Source organism: Drosophila ananassae, chromosome XL (assembly GCF_017639315.1).
Source record: "Drosophila ananassae strain 14024-0371.13 chromosome XL, ASM1763931v2, whole genome shotgun sequence".
NCBI lineage: Eukaryota > Metazoa > Arthropoda > Insecta > Diptera > Drosophilidae > Drosophila > Drosophila ananassae.
Genome location: NC_057931.1, coordinates 14,195,521 through 14,223,219, shown reverse-complemented (window position 1 = coordinate 14,223,219; position 27,699 = coordinate 14,195,521). Strand labels below are relative to the sequence as shown.

Below are 27,699 nucleotides of genomic sequence, written 5' to 3'. Positions count from 1 at the left end.
TCTGTATCTGTAAACTGAATCCGAATCCGAATCTGTTTCTTTTTCTGGGTCCAATGATCTTTTGCGTCGACTGTAAGATCTTTCCTCCCCCAAAGGGCAACTCGAGTAACATTAGTTTCGATAGTTTCTGCCAAGCATCTCCAATATACAAAAATATAAACATGTGTCTACACTGGGAAGAATAATTGTAGATTTTGTAAACATTCAAATCTTGTTAGAAATTAAAATAAAATATTTTAACCAATTTATTTATTTGTTATTCCTCAATCTGTAATTTTTTAACATTTTTAATGTAAAAATAAACGTATATATTTTATTAAACAAAAAGGTTCGATCTAAGGGTATAACTAATAATTTTATATAGATTTTATATAGAGAGTAAATATAGCATGTGATACATAACTTTTAGACTTATAACTTTAACTCCTAATACCTAATAATATTCATAAATCAAAAAAAAAAACTATTTCAAGGTCAGTAATATTTTCCTCCAGTGTATTCATGGACCAACAGATGGACAGATGAGTGAGTGCATGTGCCGGTCTTACATCGGATTAGAGACTCTCGCACTGAAGCACCCGAAAGAAAGGCAACCAAGAACACCAGCAGCCATACTTATAGGCAGTACACGATCTCCGGGGGAACGCTCGTCGAACGCTGTATGCCAATGACAGCAGCACCGACGAGAGTACGTAAGATTTATGGTTGCTATTTTTAAAGCGGCATATTAACAACCGTAGACTAGGGTCCGTACGAATACCATTCAAAAACGTATGGTAGTGCTTGGAAGAGAACATTTTCCATCTTGCCAGGCGAGGATTCTAGGCAGGAAGTTGTTGAACTGAAAGTAATATTTATTTTTCAGATTTGTTAATTTATTTTATGATTTTATGATTTAAGAGAAAAAATATATATTTTTCTGTTGAGTAAAGTAAAATATCTTTAAACCCCCTGACATTATGAAGAATACAATTTTATGAAAAGAAAACCTTTGAAATTCGTTAAGCCACGCCATCTGGCGGCAGCTACTCGAACCAGAGAAGGCTCTGGGGATTATCCTTTTCAGTGGCAGAGCTTTTGGGCGCCTCAAACGAGATAACAGATAAGAGGACACGACAGGTGGGGGGTGGCAGGGGCGTGGAGCAACAGCAAACAGCAGGTAACAGGTGCGCACACATAAACGACTTGTCCCGTTACACAATTGGCATAACAGCGGCAGCAACAGCGACGCCTCTGGGGAGTGTGTGTATTTACATATCCTTGGGAGACACTACACTCGCACGCACACACACACACTCTCCCATACGCTCACAGGCACATGGGTTGCCGAAAAAAGCGAAAGTACAAAACGCCCACGCACAGTGCTGAAGAGCGACGGGAGCGAGGGGGGTGCGTTTGTGCGTCTGCGCTCTGGTTGCTTGCACTTTCTGTTGCCTACTTTCTTGCGCGCCAGAGCAAGAGAGACAGCGAGAGGGAGAGAGAAAAAGGAAGTGGGGAGAACGGCAATGGCGGGCGCTCTGGTGTGCGTGTGCCTGTGTGTGTGTCTGTTAGGGAAAGGGATGGAGCGAGAGCGAAATCGAAAGTTAGAGGCACGCCGAGAGTGGGTAGGTGGGACTTGTAGCTTTGGGGCATCGAGTCGGGACGAAACTCTGTTATAGATACAGGAAGTTTACGCGATGGCGTTGCCACATCGCTGAAAATCCCACAACTTCGCCGCCATGAACGCGTGTAATTGTTGTAGTTTTAGGGCGAAAGCTCTCGCCAGCAAAAGGACAGAACTGGCCTGGTGAAGCACCATAAAGAAGAAGAGGGACCATCAGCAGGACCACGAGAGTGGCAGCAGTGGCAGTGGCAGAGGCAGCAGCAACGAACGCGAACTCGGGCACATTTTTTTCGCTCCACTCGACGCTCCATCAAAAAGTGATACACACGGAAAAACAGCAAGCATTCATTCACCGAATATACCGAGGCAAGGAGCGCGACCGCCATCCCGAAGAACAACTCAGCCAAAAAGCATATAATTAATTCAAATAATTAAACGCTCTAATTAAACTTCGAGCTGCAACCGAGGACTTCGACTTTTTGTTTGTGTGTGTGTGTGTGTGTCTGTGCGTGCGTGCAGCTGTGTGCTAAGAGGACGGTAAAAGTAATAATATACATACATATATACACACACGTACATACGACCATTGCAATTCCGTTCGTGTGTATGTGAATGCGTGTGTGTTAGTTTAGGGGCCACGTGAAGGCGAAGACGCGCAACAACAGCGGCGGAGGAAGCGGGACAGGGACAGGGACAGGGACAGGCAGCAGGAGCGCTAGCCACGCAGAGGGGGCGGAGGCGGAGGATAGAGAAAGTGACAGTGCTGGCGAAACCGAAAAAGCAAAAACCGAAAGTGAAAAGTAAGCCGTGGCGAAGGAGGCGCGCGTGTTGAGGAAACAGTATCCTTCGGCCGTAAACTGTTGAATATAGAATGACGTTGCAGACAAAAATCAATGTGAAGCACAAAAAAGCAACAGAAGTCGAAGCAGCAATAACGGTAACATCGCCAGCAGCAGCAGCAGCAGTATCAGCAGGAACCACAACACAAGGAACCACAACCCTGCGCCGCTTACTCAGATAGAGGGTGAAAGAGCAAGCGAGAGGCGGACGAACGGTGTCCATTTAACAGTAACAAGTCAAGTGCAACAGCGAGCCAACAAAAACAAGGATCAAGGAATCCAAAAAAAAAAAACATAAAATAAAAAACGAAACAAAGAGTAACATCTCCTGCTCTTTTATTGCCACTCCACTCCACTCGTACTCCAACTCGCACTCCACCACCCCACGCTCTCCCCCACTCTCACTCTCTTTTTGGTTAAAAGAGCTGCGAATTTGATAACTGTTGAAAGAGGAAGTGGAAGAGGAAGCACAAGCAGGACGAGATGAAGCCGTCGGATTTGTTGTTGGTGCTAGAGAAGGTGAGTGAATTAAGACACAACAACAACACAACACGAAACAACACAACAAATAAAAGAGCACAGCGAGCATAATGCAAGCAGGTTAAAAAGTTTATTTCTATTTTCGCCTCTTCGTGGAGGTTCACGGGCCGACTTCACAGGCTTTTGGTCACTGCTAAAATTGGAGCCCCCTCGCGGCCCCCCTTCTAGGGGACGCGTGTGCGTGTTCCGCTAATGTGTGTGTGTGTGTGTGTGTGTGTGAATGGGGGCTCTGTTGTAACGGTATGCCGTAAAAAGGTCATTATGATACCGAACGCCGACGCAGACACACAAACATGTGTCTTTTTCCAGAAAGCCAGAAAGTCTATGTCTGTATGTATGTATGTATTTATGTATATACGTGTGTGTGTGTGTGTGTGTAGGGACTTATGCAAATCCATTTGGCAGTACGAAGCAGGAGCGTCTCGCGACACCCACTCACACACACACACACAGAAGCCACCATTCGGCAAGTACATACAACACAACAGCAACAGCAACAACAACATAGCGGCAGTTACAACGAGCTTCAAAGCCGAAGCGTAAAAACAACAACAAAAAACACATACTCACGTACATACATATATTTGTACATACATACTTACATACATACAGATATATAAGGACAAAGAGTTTCGGGTGAATGCGCGAAAGGGACGGCAAGGTGGCCACATTTTTGGCTCGGCGTTATCTTTATTGCCACTTCTGTTGCGCTGCCCCTTTACAGCCGCAACTGTAATTGGAGCAGCCGCTCGTCTCTAGGCCAAATCCCCCGTTTCCATTTCCCAATCCCACTCCCCCGACCTACTCATGCCCCATCTCCCATTCCCAAAAGAACACAGAAACCACAGCGCCTCTGTCCGTCGTCCAGGCTTATCCCACAGAGAGGGGACAGCTCTATAAATAAAGCATCTGTTGTGGGCAGGATTAGGTGGGCAGGAGCCAGCCAGCAAGACAGATAACCCAATGTTGTGGTAATATCACTCATACGCAGTGTGTGGCTGTGGGGCGGCAGGATCGAGCTTGACCAGCCCAGCCCGAAAGTATGCTACACAGCCGGCCCAGCCGAAGGAAGTGTTTCCTGTGCGTCTCCCCTCTCTCTATCTCTCGCCTAAAAATAGTTATGAATAAGTAATGGCCGACAACAGAGCACAAAGGAAATCATGCTTTCAGAATTTCTAATTTATCAATTTTTTGTCAGCCAGTCGGTCAGTCACTCAGTCTCTCAGTCAGTCCGTCAGTAATTCCGCATGCAAATTGCAAACATAAGCCGCTTGTCTTCTTCACTTTTCCTGGAAAATCCTGCATTATTGACTCGCCCCGGCTGGCGAGCAATAGCAAAAGCGAAAGCCCCTTGAATCCTGCCACTACCCCATAACCCGATTATCCTGGCTGCTCTACAGCCCCCCGCTGTGCAGGATGACCTTTTGTGCTTGTGGCACTGCATTTACGGCTCATCCCCCGGCACTCTCGAGCCATTAATAACCGCAACTGGCTCAAAAAAGGGGCAACTAATGGAGGGAGAGCTGGAAATGCTCTTAGGGCTCTAAAAATTATTCAATTTGTGGAGGATTCAGGTCCTCTATTGCGGCATTTATTTTATTAGGAATATACAAAACAGAGCAATAATTAAATTTCCAGACCCGATGATAGTCCTCTTGAAGAGGCTTGCAAGCGGGGTGGCCACCAAATGTCGCCGCAGCATGCAACTTGTTGGCACACACAAAGGATGGCCCAAGGATACCGAGGATAGATGCGGTGGAGGCGGGGCTAGGCAGGGCGAGGGGCCTGGAATGATTGCTTGTTGCACTTGACATGGAAGATTCGTTGTGGCAGGGTATCTGGCGGACCGGATGGGCGCCGTTTGGCTGCTCTGATTGCGTCAAGGCCTGGCTAGTGGTCTTTGTTATTGCTGTTGACTGTCCCGGAACCGAGTCAAGTCCATTTCCCTTTCACCCACACCACCCCCTCCCCCGGTGGACGGAAAAAGCACTCACACACCCCAAGGACCGAAGATGAGGCGACTCTGCGGTTGACTGCCTTCCCGCTGACATGGCATTTAACTTGGCAGGGAATGAGGATCCCCTATTGCAACTGACATCAAAGCGCTGGGGGCGCCTCCGCAGATGTGCGTGTGTGCATTAGAGGTCCTTTTTATGAGCCATTTGCGGCGAGCGGAGATAAGGACTCTGCATCCTTCAAGTCTAATTTCGTTCCATTAGACTGTAAAGGCAACAGTTTTTAGGTTTATGTTCTAAGCCGTTAACTTTGTATTTCAAACCGAAAAGGAAACAGTGTTCCTCTCAGTGTAGCCTTAATTAATTTTAAATATCTCATAAGCCCCGCCAGGACCACCCACAGAATACGGTATTGTCCTTGAGGGAAGGAAAAATTGGGCCAAGCCTCTAAGTTGTTTAAGATTCGCCTTGAAAAATGGAAAAGGAGGGAAGTAGCGAACTGGACTTGTTGCAAATATCGATTGCCAAGTCCTTGCAGGCAGGCTCTTTTTTCGCTCTGCAAAGGATGTTCGAATGATGTCCTCGATGGCGCTCGTTCCATCTCTTACGAGTGTAGTGATGGGACCCTCCAACTAATTGTCCTTTCACTCCGATTGCAGGTCAAGTTCAGGGTGCCACTGCCACCAGGAGTCAGCTCAACGACGCTCCTGCCCAAGCTCATCCGCACCAAGGATGTGAAGCAGCTGCAGGATGGCAACGCACAACCACAGAAACCAAAGCTAACGGTAGGCTATACACATCGACATATTTTACGGATATCTTTTGAACATCCTTCCATCAATTTCGCCCTCAGAAATGTCTCAACACCCTGGACCTGACCTCCTTGGGCATCGGCTCCTGTTGCGGAACGGGCATGTACCTGGTGGCCGGCATGGTGGCCCAGAAAATAGCCGGACCCGGAGTGATTATTAGTTTTATTATAGCCGCCATAGCGAGTATTTTCTCAGGTATGTACACCCATATACTTCCAGGCCTGCCCGGATACATACATATACATAGAATCATAGCTGACTTCTGACTAATTGGATTAATTGATGGGCTTTCAGTTACCGATTTCATCGTTTCAAATGGGTTTAACTTTGATAATTCTCGAACAAAAGACAGATGTTTTTAGCTCCACTTTTAATCAATAAAATAGCAATAAGTATATAAGCTTTAATTGATTGTATTAAATTAGAATGAAGTTAAAATGAAAATGTTAATATTTACTTGGAAAACATTTATTTTGGGTGGCTGCCTCTAAGGCTTTAAGAAAGAAGAAAATATTACGAGGAAGTTAAGGAGTCAAATTAGGAGTGCCAAATAATTAAAAATAGATTATTTAAAGGTAGACGAAGAGTAGAGGGAAATTATATAATAGGACCCATTCTAGGACCCACTCTATAATTCTATTCATAAGACACTATTTAAAAGTGTAGAAATAAAGAATAATACAAACAGTGAAGAGTACAAACAAAATAAATATTCATAATTATTAAGGAAATCAGCCTAAAATTCCGAAGAAAGTCTACCGCGGTAATCCAGATCCTAGCCGTGATATTCGAGAGCCATAGATTATGATTAAATATCAAAATAAATATATGAAATTAATAAATATATAAAAGAAAATAATGTCCCGAAAAACTTCAGATTGACCCCACCAATGCAAAAGATTTGGTTACGATAAAGTTAAATACTTTTAAGGAGAAGACAACCGACTAAAAGAGAAATTAGAAGACGAAAGCCCATCATGCAGTTTGTGGTGGAAGCTAGTAGGGGCCAACTTCTCGTCAGTTGAAGTAAATAACTAAAATTATATAAGAAAATTTTGTATAGTAAAGGTGCATATAAGAGCCCGAAGTTGGTAGAACCCAAAGGTTCTTTTAACACTAAAATATAAAATAAAAGAAAAGCACAGAAGCCCTCGATGGCAGAGTTGTGCGTCCATAACCAAGAGGACCATAAGAGATTTTTTGGTTTGATGGCCCAGTAGAATAAAAAAATAAAAAATGCAATAATAAATAGTTTATAAATATGGAGTCAGAATGTTCCCAATAAGTAATAAATAAAAAATAAATTAGGTGAATAAATCAAATTAAAGATTGTAGGCTGCTATGTCGTACCCTAGTAGGCCAAATTGTGGAGAATCATGTTTCATTGAAACAAAAAAAAAGAAGAAACGGAAAAGAAGTGAGGAAGGACTGCTGTTACTCAGAGACCACTAAATAATATTCTTAAGCAAAAACAAATAAAAAAAAAAAATAAAATGAAAATCAGACTGTTTGGGTTAAATAGCAGCCCATTAGAGCCACATATGCGTCGTAAGTAGATCCCACTCCTTTGGAAATTAATAAATGAAAAGTAAAATTGATGAATAAATTAAAATTAAATAAGACAACCTTACTGCTTTGAAGGCAGGCAGTAACTGATTCTCGTAGGAATAGAACCTGCTTATATACCAAATATTTCCAAACTCCTGCTTTCAAGGCCTACTTACTCGATTGAAGCTTTTATTCCAACTCTTGCACTTTATTCGCAACGGTCATATTAAAAACAAATGAAGTCATCTATTTGTCAAATTTTTATTAAAATTCTGCTTGTTTAGAAGCGGAGATATTGGAAGAATTTGAGCCAATGGATCTTAAATTAATGTTTGCAGCACGTTGAACAAATAAATGTTACAAAAGTCTTAGAAAAGAGAGAAAGTCCTAGCAGACAAATGGAGGATTATATTGTAAGATATAAAAAAAAGTTATAGGTAAAAAACAGAAACCGCCTCAAATCGCTTGATTCAATCATCTGAAATCTGAATTACTAGAAAGATGTCCTTAGTAGAAGTTCAAAGCTCATTTATGATGCGGTACTAGGAGGAAGGATTTGGAGATGGATGTTGAAAATAAAAAAATATATTTTGACAAAAATCGGAGTCACATTTTCGACAAAAAATCGTTGCTCTATGAACCGCGCGGAGACAAAGCTTATCAGAAGCTTTAATCTGCAGAATCACGAATGTTATGGCATTTTTTTCGTTCAGTTGTAAGTCCGCAATAAAAATCCTACAGTCGGCAGGGCCGTCGACAGAAAATCGACGAAAATATAACATCGATGAGAGATTGGGGTCAAAGTATTGATTAAATTGATTGATTAAACAAGAAAAAATTGATTGATCCAAACTCTTCCGAAAGTGCGATATTTTTCCTACTAGTTATCTTATTCATTTTCATTGCAATCTCAAGTATTTAAGGCATTATGATACTGCTAAATACGCTATTAGGCCCGCAGACCCACTTTCAAAGTATCTTAGGGACCAAGACTGTTAGGACGCTTTAAACAGTTCCAAGAGGCCGTTTATTCGGACCATAGAGATTAGGTTTGCACATTTCTTCAATTAAAAACAGTCTCTGCGAAGATCGCGAGCATCTTCTTAGGTTTCTTGGATATTTAGCATTGGGCAGTTATAGTATGGACATTAAACTTATAAACGAATAAACAAATAAATGATAAATATGAATAAAAGAATATGAATAAAAGAATTAACAAAACGCCGCACATAACTCCTTAAAATAAAGTTAAACTAGACAAAATGTAAATTAACTTGAAATATGTATGCATCTTTTTTATACCCCGGTACTTGAAGTTCATATATCCATGTCCGTATGAACGCGTGAATTTCAGAGAATATAAGAAATCGAGCTATACGATCAAGTTCGTTCCAAATCGGTCTATTTTTCAAGAAGTTGTAGACTTTTTATCCTTATTACCTATTGGATTTCAAAACATACAAGAGTATGCAACATTTTTTTGAGAATCTACATATACATTAAAAGGTCGGTAACATTAAAAATTCTTTATAGAACGAACAGGGCCGTTGAGAGTGGGGTCAGCCGGGTAATTTTCCCGGGGCCCGCAATGGACAGGGGCCCGGCAGCGGGGTCTAATGACCGGGGGGTCAGCGGGACGAAAACGAAAAAGGGCCCGTGAGGAATCCAAGCCCCGGGGCCCGACATGGCTTCTCGACGGCCCTGAGAACGAAGAGTGTCGATCTAAAAGAAGACTACTGGGAATCATATAGTGAAGAAACTCGAATATAGGGGTGGCGACCCTTCTTGGTATACCCGGAACTGCCTGGTCTGACCATTTTTAGAGGAGTTATAAAAAGTTTATAATTCTTCTTCCCTCCTGGATTTGATTGTTTGAGTAGTTTTTTCCAAAAGTAGGCAAAAGTATGCAACAAAAGTTTTGTTTAGGAGTCAATACATTGAAAGGATGAATGCAGTTTGGGTGAAAAAGATGGGTATCCTCTTTATTTTTAAATATTAAATCCGGGAATCTTCAAGAAAAATTTATTTTCGAAAAAGGTTTTTTATTATTTGCATTGGTTTTTGAGTAAATATTCTAATAAAATGCCCGTTCAATATTCAGTCAGTCAGTGGCTCACAGTGGCTCAGTACTATCTTCTGTCGTTATGTTTATTAAATAATGTTTGTAATAATTATTGCATGTTTTCGCTGAATATCAACTCCTGCAGGAGCCTGCTATGCGGAGTTTGGCGTTCGTGTGCCACACACATCCGGCTCGGCCTATATGTATTCATATGTGGCGGTTGGAGAATTTGTAGCTTTTATAATTGGTTGGAACATGATATTGGAATATCTAATAGGTGAGTTTTTGTCTTGACACTCTGAATATTGAAAATAAATGTAAATATATTTTGAAACAGGAACAAGTGCCTGTGCCTGTGCGTTAAGTTCTAGTTTCGATTCCCTTACTGGCAATGCCATCGCACGAACGATAAGCGAGTCCATTGGCACGATATTCGGTAAGTAGGAAGGTATACACATCCGATAAATAGAGATACATTCGGGCCATGATAGGTAAACCTCCGGACTTCATTGCCTTTGGCATAACGCTGCTGATGACCTGCGTCCTGGCAATGGGCGCTAGTAAGTCGGTCATCTTCAATCACTCGCTGAACGCCATTAACCTGGCCACGTGGGTGTTCGTTATGGCCGCCGGTCTCTTCTATGTGGACACGAAGACATGGTCGGAGCACCAGGGCTTCCTGCCCTACGGCTGGACCGGCGTGTTCTCCGGCGCTGCCACCTGCTTCTATGCATTTATCGGTTTCGACATCATCGCTACCACCGGCGAGGAGGCCCACAATCCCCAGAAGAGCATACCCAAGGCCATTGTGGGCTCGTTGATTGTTGTCCTCATCGCCTACGTCAGTGTTAGCCTGGTCCTTACCCTAGTAGGTGGGTACATCTGCCGTTGATCCTTGTCACTCGATGCTTATCACTTGCCTTCGTTTCAGTTCCCTACGATCATATTAACACGGGAGCCGCCCTGGTCCAGATGTGGTCCTACGTGAACGCCCCCAAGTGCCGCGCTGTGGTGGCCATCGGCGCCACAGCCGGCCTCTCGGTGGCCATGTTCGGCTCCATGTTCCCCATGCCGCGAGTCATCTATGCCATGGCCCAGGACGGCCTGATCTTCAGGTGAGTGAGCTGCGAACTCTTTTGTGGGTGATGTCTCAACGGGAATCCCCTAGGCAACTATCGCAACTGTGGCAACGCACCAATGTGCCCGGCCTAGCGACGATTGGCAGCGGACTGGCCGCCGCTCTGGTGGCCCTCACCGTTCGCCTGGAGATCCTCGTCGAGATGATGTCCATCGGCACTCTGCTCGCCTACACTCTGGTGTCCACCTGTGTCCTTGTGCTGCGCTACCAGCCGCACAGCACCTCGTTGGTGGAACTGCTGCCGGCCCAGCTGCGCACTCCGGTGGCGCCCGGAACCGCCAGTGACTCTCGCGCCCACATAACGCCAGCCGAAGTCCTGGAGGTGCCCGGCAAACTGACCATCAAGCGAGTGACCCGCGGCATGTCCGATTCGGATGACTCCTTCATAGACGACAGTCCGGAGGGCTTCCTGGGGGGCCGGGACGATCAGTTCCTGGTTTCGGACCGTTCGGAGAACAAGTTCTACGGCAGCGTGCATGGAGCCCCGACAGGACCCACCGGCCAGGCCACCGCCTTCGACACCATGGGCCTAAACTTTGTGACCCGAAAGATTCACGACTATGCCTACCTGTGTCCCGGCTTCTTTCCCTGGATCAACCCCGGACAGGCCACCACCGAAAGCGGTAAGTTTGGATCATAATCGGGTAGCTCTTCCTACATGGGTGCTCTCTCTTCCCAGGAATGTACGTCACCAAGCTCGTGGGCATCATGTTCGGTCTCATATTCTTCCTGGACCTGTTCGCGGCCATCGGCTGGTCCGGAGGCCTGGCCGCCTTCGTCTACATCGTTTTGTTTATGGGCATATTTGTGATACTATTGATTATATCGCGGCAGCCGCAGAATAGGTACTGGTGACTCCCTAATCCTTTCAAAAGATGTAAATTAACCCCTACCACCCCCGACAGATATGCGCTGGCGTTCCTCACCCCCGGACTTCCGTTCATCCCGGCCATCGCCATCACCGTGAACATATATTTGATATTCAAGCTGAGCATCCTGACCCTGGTCCGCTTCACCGTCTGGATGAGCCTCGGCTTCGTCATGTACTTCTACTACGGCATCACGCACAGCAGCCTGGAGCAGACCAGCGATGACCTGGAGTTGCACGTCGACAAGGACTACGTAAGTGACGCGAGGAGACAGTGTGTGGCCTGTCTAATGGCATTTATTTTCCTACCGCAGAGCAAAAACGTCGAGGAAAAGGCCGTTTGGGATCAGCAGTCTTACAACCAGACCCATGAGCCCGTCTGGGCCAGCAAGGAGGTCAAGCAACCATCCTCAAGTAAGTCCAACCACTGCATCGGGGCGTATACGTAATTTTTAATCCTTTAATTTGTTTCGCAGAACAACGCTACAACTACGGAAAATCCTCGTCATCCTCGACTCAAGGCAGCTCGAGGAGCGGCCACAGCGGCAGTGGATCCACAACGAAACCACCCGGCAAAGGTGCCGCAGGCGGGGGACCCACGCGACCAGTTGCGCCGCCACCGCCGTCCACCGCGGGAGGTCAGGGCAGGGGATCGGGTCCGCCGATGGAGCGCCAGTATACCGGGCAGTTCAGCATGTTCGTGGACGAGGGTCAGTTCCCGACGTGGGACGATTAAACGGCAACCGAGCATCCGATCTCAAATCACAAAGACAAATTCCAAATCCAATTCCTTTTACCATCTACCATTCCTTTGATTCCCGATTGATTCCTGAGCTAGGAGGCTCCGCACGAGGAGGCACGAGGAGGAGAAGGATATCCAAGGGGGAGCAGCTCACTCACTTGTAAATACGACTAGCGATGTTAAGTTTAAAGGATATGGCAAAGTGTAACGCCACCGATTCCATATATATACAAGGCGTACAAAGGCACGGGCGGCGGAGAAGTCACTGTTCGCCGTTCACCGTTCACTGTTCACGGCTCTCCGCTCCGTTGCGTCCTGTCGAGGTCACCAAAGTACACCTATACCATATACAAACGCATATACATATACATATATATATACATATATATAAATTGATTATACAAGCGAATATATATACACATATAGCGATGGGTTATTAGTTCAGCAAAGAGTTACAAGTGCAAAGATAACAATTCCATTTATCCTCGATCCAGCTATAGATCTAAGCGATAACGATAACGATAAGCGACGTACGATAGGAGCTATCAGTGTGCCCAACGTCGATTGACAAGCGTTTTGGGTGACGCTGGTCAAACGGGATTCGGCACAGGAGTCAAGAGAGCAGGATGCACCGCCATATTTTTGACCGACGGCGGCGATAGGCAGGATCTGGCGAACAAAATAGTTATACAATATACACAAATAACTGAGCACATCTGTACATTTTAGGCACTAGCACTCCTCCAATACAGACACACACGCGAAAATCACAATCCTGACTATGCGAGGGGATCCGCAAATCAGCACCAAGGAGTCGACTTTTCCTAACCCAAAACATTGGTATATGTAACTTTCCATATGTATAGCCCTTGGATGTCTGGAGATCCCTGAGCAATCCCACGATTGGCAGGAACGGAACCCCAACACACACACACACACACACACACAGTCTAAACACTCTCACAACACACGGAAGAAAATCCAAAGACAAAAATTATGTATTTATGATTCTATTGTTGTTTCTATATATATTATATTTACGCTATGCATTTTGTACGACGTGTCAGCACAGTACAGTGCGGTACAGTACTGTAACGTCCGTCTCAGTAAATCTATCCGAAGTGTTATTTGTTTTTGATCTCCTAGAGGCTCGCGCTAAACTAAAACTCATTTTTAAGCGGCATTTCGCATTCGTTGTAATACAATAATTCATTTTACTTAACGAAATACCAAGCAAAAATTATATGAATACGCATATATATTTATGAAAATTACCATATAAACAATTACCAAAAAGGAATACCAAAAATATTTACTTATCGAACTATTCAACTTAAACAAAAAACAAAAAACAAAAAGAAAAGAAAAGAAAAGAAAAGAAAAAGAATATATAAATGAAAGCAAGCATAACTACCAAGGAATATGTATAAACACAAGTGAATAACTAAAACAAAAATGGACGCGAAGGGAGATATGGTAAAGAAAACGTTTATGTACCAGCATACTTTTTTCCACTTTATATACTATGTACAAGCAACCATGCATAACTAATCTATTTTTAACCAAATTACAAGTATATGGCAAGTTTAAAGCAAAATCAACAACATTTTTAAGAATAATAATACTTCTGATAATTTATTCGTTTTGTAACTTCACTACAACTTTGTACATACACTCGAAACAATCCTTGTACACTCGAAACACGAACCGATATTCTTACTATATACTATATACCATATTGAGAAAATCAACAAAATCAACAACTGAACCACAACAGAGACAAAAACTATTTATATACAAAACTATTGTCTAAGCTATTTGAATAATTTGATATAGTTTCGTTTCAATAATGTCTATTCTTGTGCTTAATTTTAATTCAAACAATTTCGAGTGCCAAATCGTTGCACAAAAGCACTCTTTAAGCCAGTAACAGAAATTAGCAGAAAACCTGAAAACCTGAAAACCAAACCAACTGAAAACTAAAAATCTATCAATCACTCAAGATCCTGGTTTTCAAAGAGAGGAGCTTTCCGGACCAACTACTTAAGATATATAGACGCCACCCAACTGGTCCCACACTATGTAACTACTAACTATATATGGAATTTCAACCTTGTTTACCACTAACTCCAGACCGAAGCGCGAAATACAATTTGTACATACACCTCACGAGTATCTCTTAAAACTCTTAAAATCAGCGAAAAACAGACAGTGCGAATGTATATTTTTATGAACAAGGCACAGCAAACCAACAAACAAACAAACAAGCAACTAAATGAAACGAAACTCAGAAGCAAAGCAACAAAACTAATGAATAACATATCCTACCACACAGCTTAAAGTTGAAATATACATAAATCTAACCGGAACCTGTCGGGTCCGATTCAGTCGATAGTTTCGATAAACGATTACCCGCCAGCTAATCCTAAATGGACGCCATTTTTTGTTATCTGTTTCTTTTGGGTCAAACTCTTAAGTTTTATTTATATATTGATTTTTATTGCAGATGGCAGTAATTGCGAAAACGAAACTGTCCGCTGAGTGGGCTGTCGGGCCGGTAGTTCCAGGTATCCGTACTTCTATACTATGGATAACAATAGGTACAGGCAATCCTCCAGTAACTGCGGGCTGCAACAGCTTGCTCTTCCACCTTTCGGTTATTTCCGGTACCACCAAGTTAAGACATAGATACAAAAACTGTTATGGGAATATGATAGTTTTAATGGATTTTCTACAGTTCCAATTTAAAGCGAAACAAGAAACTATTAAACATAAAATAAACACTATATATCGATAAATGTGAAGATGGCAAGTGGAAGAAGAACAAGAACAGAACCCAAAAAGCTTCCGTTACAAAACGTATGCATTTGAATACAAAATATTGTTTTAACTTCAAAATCTCTTTTCGAACAATCTCTCGAACGGAAACTGAAAACAGGGAACACTTAATCTACCGTCTATCCGGCCCACTGTAAGCCCCCTTTGTAACCCCTGAAAGCGGGCCGAGAATCAGCCATAGAAGAAAGCCATAGAGTTACCGAAATCCAAACCGGAAGTGGGGAATACTCCCAACAAGGAAGCACACACAAGCAAAAACAATAAAATAGAACAAGCCATGAAACTTTATAGATTAATAGAGAATTGAATTTCCGAAAGCAACCAGACAGTTTACTGATTTTTTTGAAGAGCCAAGCCTAAAAGTCTTAAACACGAACAACTCACATTAAATGAAACAGCATTTTAGTTATCGAAAGTACATTAGTGAATTGTTTATTTGGTTGATTGATCAATTGATTTGACAGCTGAATATAATGTATGTACCTAAGTTTTTGTTTATTTCATAAGACTGAATTACTGGAATATGATTTATTTAAACGTGTATATAATTAAGGTGTAATAGCAAACTTTACAACTTTTACTAATGAAGCATCAAAATTTTTGAAATTATTCTGTACTCATTTATCTTAACAAAATGAACAAAAAAATGCAAAAAAAACACAAAAAAAAACGAAAAGCTATGTGAAAGATTGAGGAAAATACGTGATGTCGGAGAAGGAGGCGTGAAATAGTTAATATACAACTATTAATATTGTATTAACATATTCGGGAGAGTCCCGGTATGATGATATATATATATATATACATACATATATATATATTTCAATGGATCGATAAAAACAAAATGAAAACCAAAGAGGAATGAAAATGATGTTACAAGATAAGAAAACATTTTTTAATTCAAATACTACTCTTGATTTGTTTTCTGTGTTAATAACTTATTAAATGATATTTCTTGAAAATATTAAAAACAAAGTAAACCAATTGTTAGGATATTTAAGTTTGGGTTTCATTTTAATGGGAAAATCATAACGGTATAATGGTGGATTTTTATACCCTTGCAGAGGGTATTATAATTTTGGTCAAAAGTGTGCAACGCAGTGAAGGAGACATCTCCGACCCTATCAAGTATATATATTCTTGATCAGGATCACCTCCTGAGTCGATATGAGCATGTCCGTCTGTCCGTCTGTCTGTCGGTTTCTACGCAAACTAGCCTCTCAGTTTTGGAGCTATCGAGTTAAAACTTTGCACACATCCTTTTTTTCCTTGCAGGTAGTATATAAGTCGGAACGCCCTGGATCGGTCGACTATATCCTATAGCTGCCATATAACTGATTGATCGGAAATGCCATAACATTGGTGTTTTTTAAGCTGGAGGGTTGAGACTTTCCACACATATTATATTTGGCCAAAATATCTTGTCTACCAAATTTCAAAAGGATCGGCCGACTATATCCTATAGCTGTCATAGATCGATCGGAATCGGCATAACTTTGGTGATTTTTAAGTTAGAAAGATGGGACTTGGTACGGATTTTGAACAAAATAATTTGATTTGCCAAATTTCATAAGGATCGGCCAACTATATCCAATAGCCGCCATATAACTGAACGATCAGAAATGGCACAACTGCAAGGGTATATCAACTTCGGCTCCGCCCGAAGCTTTTCTTTCTTGTTCTGATTAAAGGGGTCCTCTAGTCTGGAGATTTGAAAAAATGGAGAACTACTTCGATAGTATGTATATTCAAGAATATCTCCATAAAAGGATTCTTTAAAGTTTTCGTTTATTATTTTCGAAGCTATGGCCTTTTTTTTGTGTTATGAAAAGTGGACTATTTTTTTCGATATGGTTGACTCAAAATCACAATTTCTAGCCTCAATTACTTGAAATTTGGCATGAATTTCAAAAACCCAACGATTTTCAATAACCTATATATATTTTTTTTAATTTTACAAAGTCAAAAATGTCTTCTAGCAGTTACCATATCTGTGAAATTCTCATCCAAAGTTGAAATATCTGATTTTCTACATTTATTTTTGTGCTTTTATGATTTCTCCCCAAAACATTTGTCTATGGAAGATTTTTTTTTAATGTTTTAATTTTGGATTTAAGGGAAAACTTTAAGGGAAAACTCGGAACAATATTATTGAATTTATCATAGTATGATAAACAATATTTTCTTCATTTAAAAAGGTGTTTTTAATCTCATATTTTGTTGAAAAAGTCATAGCTTTTATAATTATAATCAATTAGTTATCTTATGGAAAATTAAAATTTAGTTTCAGTTTCATTGGCTTTTGCGATTCATTAAAATTGAGAAATCATACTACAATAAGACCTCCATTAACCTTTTAAATCAGATTGGGGTTGGTAAGAAGGTAGATAATCTCCCAGTTTTAACAAACTGTTCGTTGGGCACTCCAACGACATTTTTGGTAATTTTCAGTATTTTAGTATTTTTTGACTTGGAAATGGTCACTTCTTGCTACGGAAATACCACATACGGTCGCACTAATTACGCACAGAAAAAAGGCAAACAATTTTCTTGTGCCCGAAAAAAGAGAAAATAACAATTATAAAGGTAAATACGCCGTGTCTGATTAGCCGTTTTAACGTGGAAGAGAACTATGATTAAATATAATGGATGCTGAGCCAGAAAAATCGAATACGACGTCTTCGAAACAGTGTCGTATTTGAGACGTGTTCAAGCTAAGATACGGGGGAGTAGTATGAGTGTATCCGCCGACTGCTATTTGTGTGTTTGTGTTTGTGTTGGTGGTGCGCGGTGGTGCTACGCCCCACCAACGGAATGCAGGGGGCTGCCAAGTGGAAGGGGGGATCTGCAGCGCAATCAATAAATTGAATCTCACCTTCTTGTCTTTCTCGTTTCTAGTCCGGAGCAAGGAGCAAGGCAGCGCAGCAAGATGACCGACTCCAAGTACTTCACCACCACCAAGAAGGGCGAGATCTTCGAGCTCAAATCGGAGCTGAACAATGACAAGAAGGAGAAGAAGAAGGAGGCCGTGAAGAAGGTGATAGCCAGCATGACGGTGGGCAAGGACGTGTCCGCCCTCTTCCCGGACGTTGTCAACTGCATGCAAACAGACAATCTGGAGCTGAAGAAGCTGGTTTACCTCTACCTGATGAACTACGCCAAGTCACAGCCGGACATGGCCATTATGGCGGTGAATACATTCGTTAAGGACTGCGAGGACTCCAACCCACTGATCCGCGCCCTGGCCGTCCGCACCATGGGCTGCATCCGGGTGGACAAGATCACGGAGTACCTGTGCGAGCCTCTGCGCAAGTGCCTCAAGGACGAGGATCCGTACGTACGCAAAACTGCAGCCGTTTGTGTCGCCAAGCTGTACGACATCTCGGCCACGATGGTTGAGGATCAGGGCTTCCTGGACCAGCTGAAGGACCTGCTGTCGGACTCCAATCCCATGGTGGTGGCCAACGCCGTGGCCGCTCTCAGCGAAATCAACGAGGCCAGTCAGTCGGGCCAGCCGCTGGTGGAAATGAACTCGGTTACCATCAACAAGCTACTCACGGCTCTTAACGAGTGCACCGAGTGGGGTCAGGTCTTCATCCTGGACTCGCTGGCCAACTACAGTCCGAAGGACGAGCGCGAGGCACAATCAATCTGTGAGCGAATCACACCTCGTCTGGCCCACGCCAATGCCGCCGTTGTTCTCAGCGCCGTGAAGGTCCTGATGAAGCTGCTGGAAATGCTCTCCAGCGACAGTGACTTCTGCGCCACTCTCACCAAGAAGCTGGCGCCCCCGCTGGTCACCCTGCTCTCCTCGGAGCCAGAAGTTCAGTACGTGGCACTCAGGAACATCAACCTCATCGTCCAGAAGCGGCCGGACATCCTCAAGCACGAAATGAAAGTGTTCTTCGTCAAGTACAACGATCCCATCTATGTGAAGCTCGAGAAACTGGACATTATGATCCGACTGGCCAACCAGAGCAACATCGCCCAGGTGCTCAGCGAACTGAAGGAGTACGCCACCGAGGTGGACGTCGACTTCGTGCGCAAGGCTGTGCGGGCCATTGGCCGCTGCGCCATCAAGGTGGAGCCCTCGGCGGAGCGGTGCGTCTCCACGCTGCTCGACCTCATCCAGACCAAGGTCAACTACGTGGTCCAAGAAGCCATTGTGGTCATCAAGGACATCTTCCGCAAGTATCCGAACAAGTACGAGAGCATTATCAGCACCCTGTGCGAGAACCTGGACACGTTGGATGAGCCGGAGGCACGCGCCTCTATGGTCTGGATCATTGGCGAATATGCAGAACGTATTGACAACGCCGACGAACTGCTAGACAGCTTTCTTGAAGGATTCCAGGTGGGTTGAGCGCAATTTCCCTATTTTCTTTACATCTTACATTTTAACTTTTTTCTTGCCAGGACGAGAACGCCCAGGTGCAACTGCAGCTGCTGACGGCGGTGGTGAAACTATTTCTGAAGCGCCCATCGGACACCCAGGAGCTGGTGCAGCACGTGCTCTCGCTTGCCACCCAGGATTCGGACAATCCCGATCTGCGGGACCGTGGATTCATCTACTGGCGACTACTGTCCACGGATCCGGCTGCCGCTAAGGAGGTGGTTCTGGCCGACAAGCCCCTGATCTCCGAGGAGACCGACTTGCTGGAGCCCACGCTTCTGGACGAGTTGATCTGCCACATCAGCTCGCTGGCCAGTGTCTACCACAAGCCGCCCACGGCGTTCGTGGAGGGCCGTGGTGCCGGAGTTCGCAAGTCGCTGCCCAACCGAGCCGCTGGCGCTGGAGCCGGAGCAGGCAGCGAGCAGCCCGAGAGTGGCGCCAATTCGGAGGCCATGGTCATTCCCAACCAGGAATCTCTCATCGGTGACCTGCTCTCCATGGACATCAATGCTCCCGCCATGCCAGCCGCTCCGGCAGCTACCAGCAACGTGGACCTGCTGGGCGGCGGTCTGGATATCCTGCTGGGCGGTCCGCCAGCTGAGGCGGCACCAGGTGGGGCCACCAGCCTGCTGGGCGACATATTCGGCCTGGGCGGTGCCTCCCTCTCCGTGGGAGTACAGATACCCAAGGTGACGTGGCTGCCGGCCGAGAAAGGCAAGGGCCTGGAGATCCAGGGCACCTTCTCGCGGCGCAACGGCGAAGTGTTCATGGACATGACCCTGACCAACAAGGCCATGCAGCCGATGACCAACTTCGCCATCCAGCTGAACAAGAACAGCTTCGGCCTGGTGCCATCGTCGCCGCTGCAGGCTGCTCCACTGCCGCCGAACCAGAGCATCGAGGTGAGCCTGGCCCTGGGCACAAACGGACCCATTCAGCGCATGGAGCCGCTGAACAACCTGCAGGTGGCCGTGAAGAACAACATCGACATCTTCTACTTCGCCTGCCTGGTTCACGGCAACGTGCTCTTCGCCGAGGACGGGCAGCTGGACAAGCGCGTCTTCCTGAACACCTGGAAGGAGATCCCCGCCGCCAACGAGCTGCAGTACAGCCTGAGCGGCGTCATCGGCACCACCGATGGCATTGCCTCCAAGATGACCACCAACAACATCTTCACCATTGCCAAGCGGAACGTGGAGGGTCAGGACATGCTCTACCAGTCGCTCAAGCTGACGAATAACATCTGGGTGCTGCTGGAGCTGAAGCTGCAGCCGGGCAACCCGGATGCCACGCTCAGTCTCAAGTCGCGCTCCGTGGAGGTGGCCAACATTATTTTCGCCGCCTACGAGGCCATCATCCGCTCGCCCTAAGCTGTCGCTGACGGAGGAGATGGAGAAGCTGGTAGATGAGGAGTATATGTACCCAAGGATCCAATATTAGCGCAACAAAAATTGTAGTCTACGTATTATTATTACTATTATTATTGTGTATTGGCGGTTTAGCATTATTTATGCCGTTACATTACATTAAAAAATATGCATATACACACATATACAAACCAATCAGGTTGACCCGTAAAAGTGTTAATTGTTAAATATAAATGTGACGTTTAGCGGTGACGATAAATAACCACGCCTTCCGGACACCGCCCCTTTTGTAGCCACAGTTCCGGCGTTGCTTGATCGCATTCCAAACTTTTTAACCCCCATTTATGCACTGCATCTATGTTTATGTACGTGTCCTAGTAAAAATGTATAACATAACACACCATATATACTCGATAAATTGACTTTTTTGTGTTCTTTTCTTTAGTCTGGGGTCTGGGGACGGGGTCATCTATCTGAGTTTGTTGTTAATGATGGGAAGGGATGTAGTCCTCTTGATGTCCTCTTGAAAATCTATATACGACCAATATAGCTTTAGTCAAAAATAAAACTGATTCTATGGAGTTGCCTCTAGCGGATAAGTTTGAAAAGTTTGGATCGAAAATTCGTTACTAAGGGCTGGATGGGAATTAATAAGGAACAGGCACTACAAATAATGATTATTTGTTTATATTTAATCGAAAAATCAAAAAATTGAGCGAAATATAAAAGAGCGACAATTATGACATTTTTCTTGAGGGAGAGTCTGCTTTTCCATCATAAATTCTTAAATTTAAATTATTATTTTTTGTTCAATAAAATCATTATTTAATGAGTACTAAAAATATCTAATTAAACAATCATTATTTATTGATAAAAAATACAACTGAAAAAATAATCACTTTTTTCGTTATCAAATAATAAAACTTGGAAAATAAAAATTTTTGACTTTTATTAAGGAAACAATCTAGAAATCGTTTGGGGTATCCTGGACCCTGGGATAAAAATTAGCAGAAATGTATAGACGATAAGGTTAAACTTATAAGTAAAAAAGACTGGATATATTTGGGACATCTATAAATATTTTTACCCTAGTGTAGTGATTTCTCAAAAAAATTAAAATTTCACATTATTTGATAGGTTTTGTGACTAATACACAAATATAAAAATCGAAATCAAACAAATTTAAATTGATTAACATATAAATGGTCATTATTAAAATTGTTTCACAATCAATACCATTTCTTATCTTAAGATATTATGGTTATATCCAGAATTTTTCAGTGAATTCCAACAGAAAATTTCCAAAGGTATGAATGAAGTGTTTTTCCAAAAAAAAATTTACTGAAGAATGATAGGGAATCATAGGGAAGAGAAGTCGTTTAGGGTTTTCAGCATAATCTGAGTTACTAATTCATCTTGGTATTTGGGTAATTTGGGTATATTGATGAAAGGGCATCCATCTATCCATCTACTGGAAATCGTGCTAGGAAAAAAAGGAATACGGCAGAAATATGGATGTGAATGTGGATGAGAAGTAAATAAGACGAATTTTGGATTTTTCGTTTGTAAGAAAATCTAACGAATTTTGATAAAAAATTTTGTTTAAAGATAAATAGAAAATTCTTTCAAGGTCTGTGAGGTACTGAGAATCAGAAGATTGCCATGGGGATATACTTTAATAAGGTCCTTCAGAATCAGAAGATAAACTAGAGAGATATTCATTAGTCGGTTACTCTAAGTAAACAAAAGCATATAATATATATATATGTATATGTATATATGTATATATATGTATATATGTATATATATAATATATATACAATGTTTTAAATCAATAAGTGTTATTGAAATTTTATTATATTTTATCAAAATTAAATCTTGTTTTGAATACTAAACTTAAAGAATTTAAATGAGTACTAGCTACAGGAGCCTTTAACTCGAAACTTGTGGGTCTTTACTTTATATACTTTAATTGGCTTATTTAAAGAATTTGTAGATATTTAAGATATTCGTATAAAAGGGGTTGTTATTGGAGTTAATCAACCGTAAATGGAAGAACTTCCGCTGAAACCGGAACAAGGATTTTGATTTCCCACGGCCGTTGGCCACATGCTGGCACCTGCGTGAAAGCTCTCGGGCAAGCTCCTGGTGCCGAGAGCTTTGGGCTTCGCCTGGTTAAGGGTTGTTTGCTTACGCAAATGGACGGTCCTTCGCTCCCTTTCTAGCCGCCGCCGAAAGGGTCCCTGCTGGCGCGTCGCAGCGCCGTTAACTGTGTGTGTCCTGCTCTGGCCGCAGAGAGTGGGCCGCTGCTTGGTTCGCCTTGGCCGCAGGACTTGTTTTTTGTTGTACCACAAGCGAGTTTGGCTTGGCCCCGATTAAAACAAACGTGTCTTTGTGCCCAAAGCCCAGGTCCCTCGTCGCAGTGCAACGATGTCTACTCCGGACGGCCAGAGCCCATAACAGTTGCAGGCTGCACAGAGGAGTGACTCCGTCAGGAGTTTTTGGGAAGTCCAGTATATATTTTTTTTGGTGGTACACCGAGGTGGTGCACAGGTGCAGGTGCTCCGCCCTATTTTGAGCCCTTCTGCAGGCTGACACACAAATCAGAGAAAAGAGGAGCAGGAGCTCGCCCGAACCAGTGCAGGAATGTGAATCGAGGATACGCCAACGGAATGAATACATAAATCCCAGTACATCAGCCAGCTTTCCCGCTTCGCCACTGCCTCTTCGAAACAGAAAAGAAATCATAAAAAACAAATAAAATCAAAAGGATACAGCAGGATACAGAGTCTACCGGAATGAGGGTGGGATCGGATGCTGGCTACGATGGCCACGACTACGGAGCCGACGACTCCATGGGCATCTCCCACCTGGATTGGCCCTTCCTCATCAAGGTGCGTACATCCCCACCATCCCGCCATCCCGCCATCTCTCGCACCCTCATCCCTTGCAATTTCGCGAAAAAGCAAATTCATGTAAATGTAAATATTCACCCACACATGCGCCCGTTATTCGCACCGTTTTTTAGGTTAAGTCGAGACAATATGCAAAGTGTCGAGTGTAATGTGTACAAGTGGAGGGTTTTGTGTGTCAATAGCTGTGCCAGCACGCAGGGAAGCAGTCTCCTCCGTCCGCAGCCCTCTGTCCGCCGCTTCCCTGTCTCCTGCTCTGTGTGCTTGTCCGTTCATGCGGCACACAAGTGCATGAACAGCGCTGCCACATGCACTTCGCAAGAAGCCTCAAAAACGTAGCATACATTTTGGCATTCCATCTTTTATTTATTAAATTATAAATGAAAAATTTTATTATATGTGGTTTTAAATACCAAATATTTCTAAATTATTCATCATAAGTGATCAGAAGTAACTAAACCACACATGCATGTATTTAATATAAATAGGATAAGAAACAATTCCTTAAAATGAATATTTAATAATAGTATATAGATAAAATTAAGTTAAGAATATTAATTATTCTGATAATACAAAATATATTCACAACATTTACTCTACAATGTTTCGGATCTTCTTTAAAGAGAACACATGTCGTATACTTAATTTTTCAACACTTTCAAATAATATGCACCATCCTGGCACTATCCCACCTATTTTTTATTCATTTATGCAAACTGTTCCTCCTAAAATATCCTCCGAGTGGCTGCTAATTTTCGCCAGAGTCCGCATAAACATAAACGCCTGTTTGCACACCCTCGACCCCTTTGAGGATGTGTGTCAGCGCAGCGGCGCCCTTGATCGAATTACACAGGCCTCGCGTCAGCCCGAAGCCCTAATCCTCCACCGCTCTTCTTTCTCCTCGCAGGGCATCCTGGAGGGCCAGACATGCACCCCCACGGCCCCGGAGCCCCTGGCCGCCGTCCTCTGGGCCATATTCGCGGTGTTCGGAATAGTCTACGCCCTGCTGGGCTACCGCTGCCTGCGTGCCGTGGGCTTCCTCAGTGGCCTGATGGTCGGCGCCAACGGCATCTTCATCCTGCAGGATTTCCAGATCACGTTCCTGGGCAAGCCGGCGGACTCGGCTCTGGCCATTGTGGCGGGTCTGTTGGGCGCCGTGCTGGGCTCCACCTACCCGGTGGCCTCCGTCCTGATTAGCGCCTTTGCCGGGGCCCTGCTGTCCGGAGCAGCGATGGCCGTGTGCGTGGCCACCATGCCGGACAACGAGTTTGGGGTAAGTTGCGAGACTGGTAGTCGTTTGGCAGTGTCCTTAATCTCGTCCTATCCCATCCAGTACCGTGAGATCTACGTGGCTGTGGTGGGGGGAGCTGTCATCTGCTCCGTGCTGACCCTTTGCTGCGTCAAGTACGTGACCATCCTCACCTCCAGTATCGTGGGCACAGCCATGATCATCGGAGCCATTGATTTCTTCATGCACGGCCTGGAGACAATCAATTGGGTGAGTTACAAGGATTCTACTTGCTATCGATCATCCTCTAATTGAGTATCCTTTTCGTGCCCCCCAGATCCTCAGCATGCGACCGCATCCGTCGCCACCGCCCTGTTACGGCGGACTCCTGATCGCCGCCTGGCCCGTCACCATTGTGTTGAGCATCATGGTCCAGTGCTTCATCACCGCCTGGCGTGTGGACCACAGGAAGCGCGTCTACATGCGGCATCACAACCATCCGGGCCACAGCCACGCCGCCCACCAGCCGCACGGCCAGCAGCCGGCGGGGCCCACCCACGCCCATGCCCCCGTGCGTCGTTCGCAGTCCCGCACCCGGGAAACCCGAGAGGAGGCCAGGCAGCGCAAGTTCCGCTACCTCTACCAGGTGCGCACGGCCCGTGGGGACATCATATCGCAGGTGAGTCGCCAGAGGATTGCCGCCCTTTGTTGGGAACTATGACACACGCTCCCTCCTCCCCCAGAACTTCGTGTCTGCCCTGCAGAAGCGCATCCAACTGAGTGGCACCGAGACGCCGTCGGAGCGCTCCATCAAGAGCAGCTCCAACGAGCGGAACACCTTCCGCAGCGACCGCACCCACTTCACCACCATCCACGACCCGGACTCGGAGCTGTGCGACAAGATCGAGATCGTCCGTGACATTGGATAACAAACAAGCAATAGCTACATGTAACTATACCCGTAAGGGGGCTACGGGCTGCGGTACTTGGGCACGGATGGGTCTCTTATGGGTCGGGGGGCATAGGTTTTAGGACTTGAAGGAAATTCTGGAGGTCTGACAAGTACGGTTGCATGTAGAAATTGTAGGAACCAGGCACAAAGTGCCGGAGAAGGAGGAAAGTGGCAGGGTGGATGAGATGTGGAGAAGTGGAAGCTTTAAATATCGGCAGATATATGCATTTTGGAGCTGGAGTTTGGAAGAGCAGGTGGAGTAATGGTAGTCTGTAAGATGTGTGCACAGTTAGGAGTTCTAGCTTAGGATCTAAGGCGATTTCGTTCTCCTCTCACATACTCGAATGTTACTAAATATACGCAAGAAAAAGAAAACATTTAACACTAAAATCAACTTATTATAGGCCACTTACACTAATTATGAATATATATCTTGGGTGTGCAGGATCTAAGAGTCTAAGAATCTAACCTCTAAGTTGACTTCCGGGAGTGATTACATTGAATTCCTTGAAAACAGAAACCACTATACAGAATACTAGTTACGCTTCTACCACTAAAGTATATAGAAAGGCAGCCGCAATTACTAATCAGTTCATATCTGTGTTATAATTATACGATACATGTGTCAGTGGCGGGTTCTAGGCCCGCGTTTCGTTCCATTTCCACTATCAGATAGGCCTAAGCATTGCGTTAAAGCTCTATTATACCAATAACATACCTACTAAGTACAATAAACAGAAAACCAGAGGAGTTGGGAAGGAGTAGCTTTACTTCTCCCCCATAATAACTGCATTTGAATTTTAAAAGTGTACAGTACAGTCGGAGCTATGGCCGGCTAGGTTTAGATTAGCGTTAGCACTCGATAAGCCAAAAGCTAAAAAAAAAGTAAAGTTCACACAACAAGTTAATTGCATAATCAGAAACCGGAAACCGGAAACCGGAAACAACAAGGATCCGCTCTATCAGCCGTCTTATCAAGCACTCTCAGCCCAACTGCTGGGACAGATCTACATATATGTCTATACGGATATATGTACATATATTTATTTTAAGCTCCAAGACCCTTGCAAACTGCGGTACAAAATCGAATGAATTCCAAACCATAATGATTCATGCGTCAAGGCATTTAAAGTTTAGTGATAAATAAAATATAATACAACAGAATTCTAGAGCCTTAAGGAGGATGGGACATTGCGCTTAAGCACTTTTTTCTGAATTCAAAAAGATACATTTTACAACAAACTGTTTTCGTTTTCCTGTTTTCTGTTGAAGATTCAGTTTCTAGTAGTTTCTAGTAATTGCTGCCGTCCGCAATTGTTGATTTGAAACTAACTCACCCATAAGTTGTTGTTTCCCCTCCAAGCCTCTTGATTTAATCGGTTGAATGTTAAAAGTACGGCAGTGTCCTTCCAAATAGCGAATTTTCGGCTCAGCATTTAATGGAATTCTTGTCAGACAAGGGCTCAACAAATTCAATTTAACAAAAATACATATTCTGCGTAAGGATAATAACTGCATCTAAAGTAGAAAGTCTCACAAGAATCTTAAAGAAAGGCATATAAACTATATATGTATACACTGATAAAAAAAGCTATTAACAAACCTATTAAGGGCTACAGCGAAGGCCAAAGAAATTTAATAAATTGTGTTCTGGACAGACGTTCTAGGGCTTCGATTCTAAAATCGAAACTCAAAACAGTCTCCAGCGTTAAAAAAAATATAAAAAGAATTAATAAAATTGTAACATTTAAAGGATATATTAAATAAACGATGCAGGCCAAGGAAATGTCTTTCTCTTGGAATTTATTCGGGTTGTCTAGGACTAGTAAAGTAGTAGCTCTCAAAGGATATCTTTTAGAATTTTGCTTAGAAATCGCTATTTGAATACTTACGGGAACTCTG

The 27,699-nt window shown here is 43.8% G+C and overlaps 3 protein-coding genes across 3 annotated transcripts; all 3 read left to right on the top strand.

Moving 5' to 3' along the window:
* The first annotated feature begins 1,717 nt into the window (after positions 1-1,717).
* On the top strand, positions 1,718-15,655 carry LOC6502924 (high affinity cationic amino acid transporter 1). Its single transcript, XM_001963542.4, has 12 exons — positions 1,718-2,961; positions 5,597-5,722; positions 5,791-5,944; positions 9,505-9,636; positions 9,697-9,795; positions 9,851-10,231; positions 10,291-10,474; positions 10,528-11,120; positions 11,177-11,342; positions 11,403-11,619; positions 11,680-11,779; positions 11,842-15,655. The coding sequence occupies exons 1-12, from the start codon at positions 2,926-2,928 to the stop codon at positions 12,099-12,101; spliced, it is 2,448 nt and encodes an 815-aa protein (XP_001963578.1). The 5' UTR covers positions 1,718-2,925; the 3' UTR covers positions 12,102-15,655.
* Positions 15,656-17,415: 1,760 nt separating this feature from the next.
* LOC6502925 (AP-1 complex subunit beta-1) lies at positions 17,416-21,127 on the top strand. The gene is made up of 3 exons (XM_001963541.4): positions 17,416-17,531; positions 17,844-19,299; positions 19,362-21,127. The coding sequence occupies exons 2-3, from the start codon at positions 17,875-17,877 to the stop codon at positions 20,706-20,708; spliced, it is 2,772 nt and encodes a 923-aa protein (XP_001963577.1). The 5' UTR covers positions 17,416-17,531; positions 17,844-17,874; the 3' UTR covers positions 20,709-21,127.
* A 1,758-nt stretch (positions 21,128-22,885) lies between these two features.
* Positions 22,886-27,578, top strand: LOC6502926 (transmembrane protein 198). The gene is made up of 5 exons (XM_001963540.4): positions 22,886-23,599; positions 24,525-24,890; positions 24,951-25,115; positions 25,183-25,524; positions 25,589-27,578. Exons 1-5 carry the CDS (start codon positions 23,504-23,506, stop codon positions 25,772-25,774), a joined length of 1,155 nt encoding a protein of 384 aa, XP_001963576.1. The 5' UTR covers positions 22,886-23,503; the 3' UTR covers positions 25,775-27,578.
* Positions 27,579-27,699: the final 121 nt, after the last annotated feature.

Bases quoted from the DNA above. Each gene is read 5' to 3' on its own strand.
- LOC6502925 (XM_001963541.4), top strand. From the start codon at position 17,875: ATGACCGACTCCAAGTACTTCACCACCACCAAGAAGGGCGAGATCTTC. The intron at 19,300-19,361 runs GTGGGTTGAGCG...TTTTCTTGCCAG, and splicing joins GCTTTCTTGAAGGATTCCAG to GACGAGAACGCCCAGGTGCA.
- LOC6502924 (XM_001963542.4), top strand. From the start codon at position 2,926: ATGAAGCCGTCGGATTTGTTGTTGGTGCTAGAGAAG. The intron at 5,945-9,504 runs GTATGTACACCC...CAACTCCTGCAG, and splicing joins CATAGCGAGTATTTTCTCAG to GAGCCTGCTATGCGGAGTTT. The intron at 9,796-9,850 runs GTAAGTAGGAAG...GGGCCATGATAG, and splicing joins GTCCATTGGCACGATATTCG to GTAAACCTCCGGACTTCATT.
- LOC6502926 (XM_001963540.4), top strand. From the start codon at position 23,504: ATGAGGGTGGGATCGGATGCTGGCTACGATGGCCACGACTACGGAGCC. The intron at 24,891-24,950 runs GTAAGTTGCGAG...TATCCCATCCAG, and splicing joins TGCCGGACAACGAGTTTGGG to TACCGTGAGATCTACGTGGC. The intron at 25,525-25,588 runs GTGAGTCGCCAG...CTCCTCCCCCAG, and splicing joins GTGGGGACATCATATCGCAG to AACTTCGTGTCTGCCCTGCA.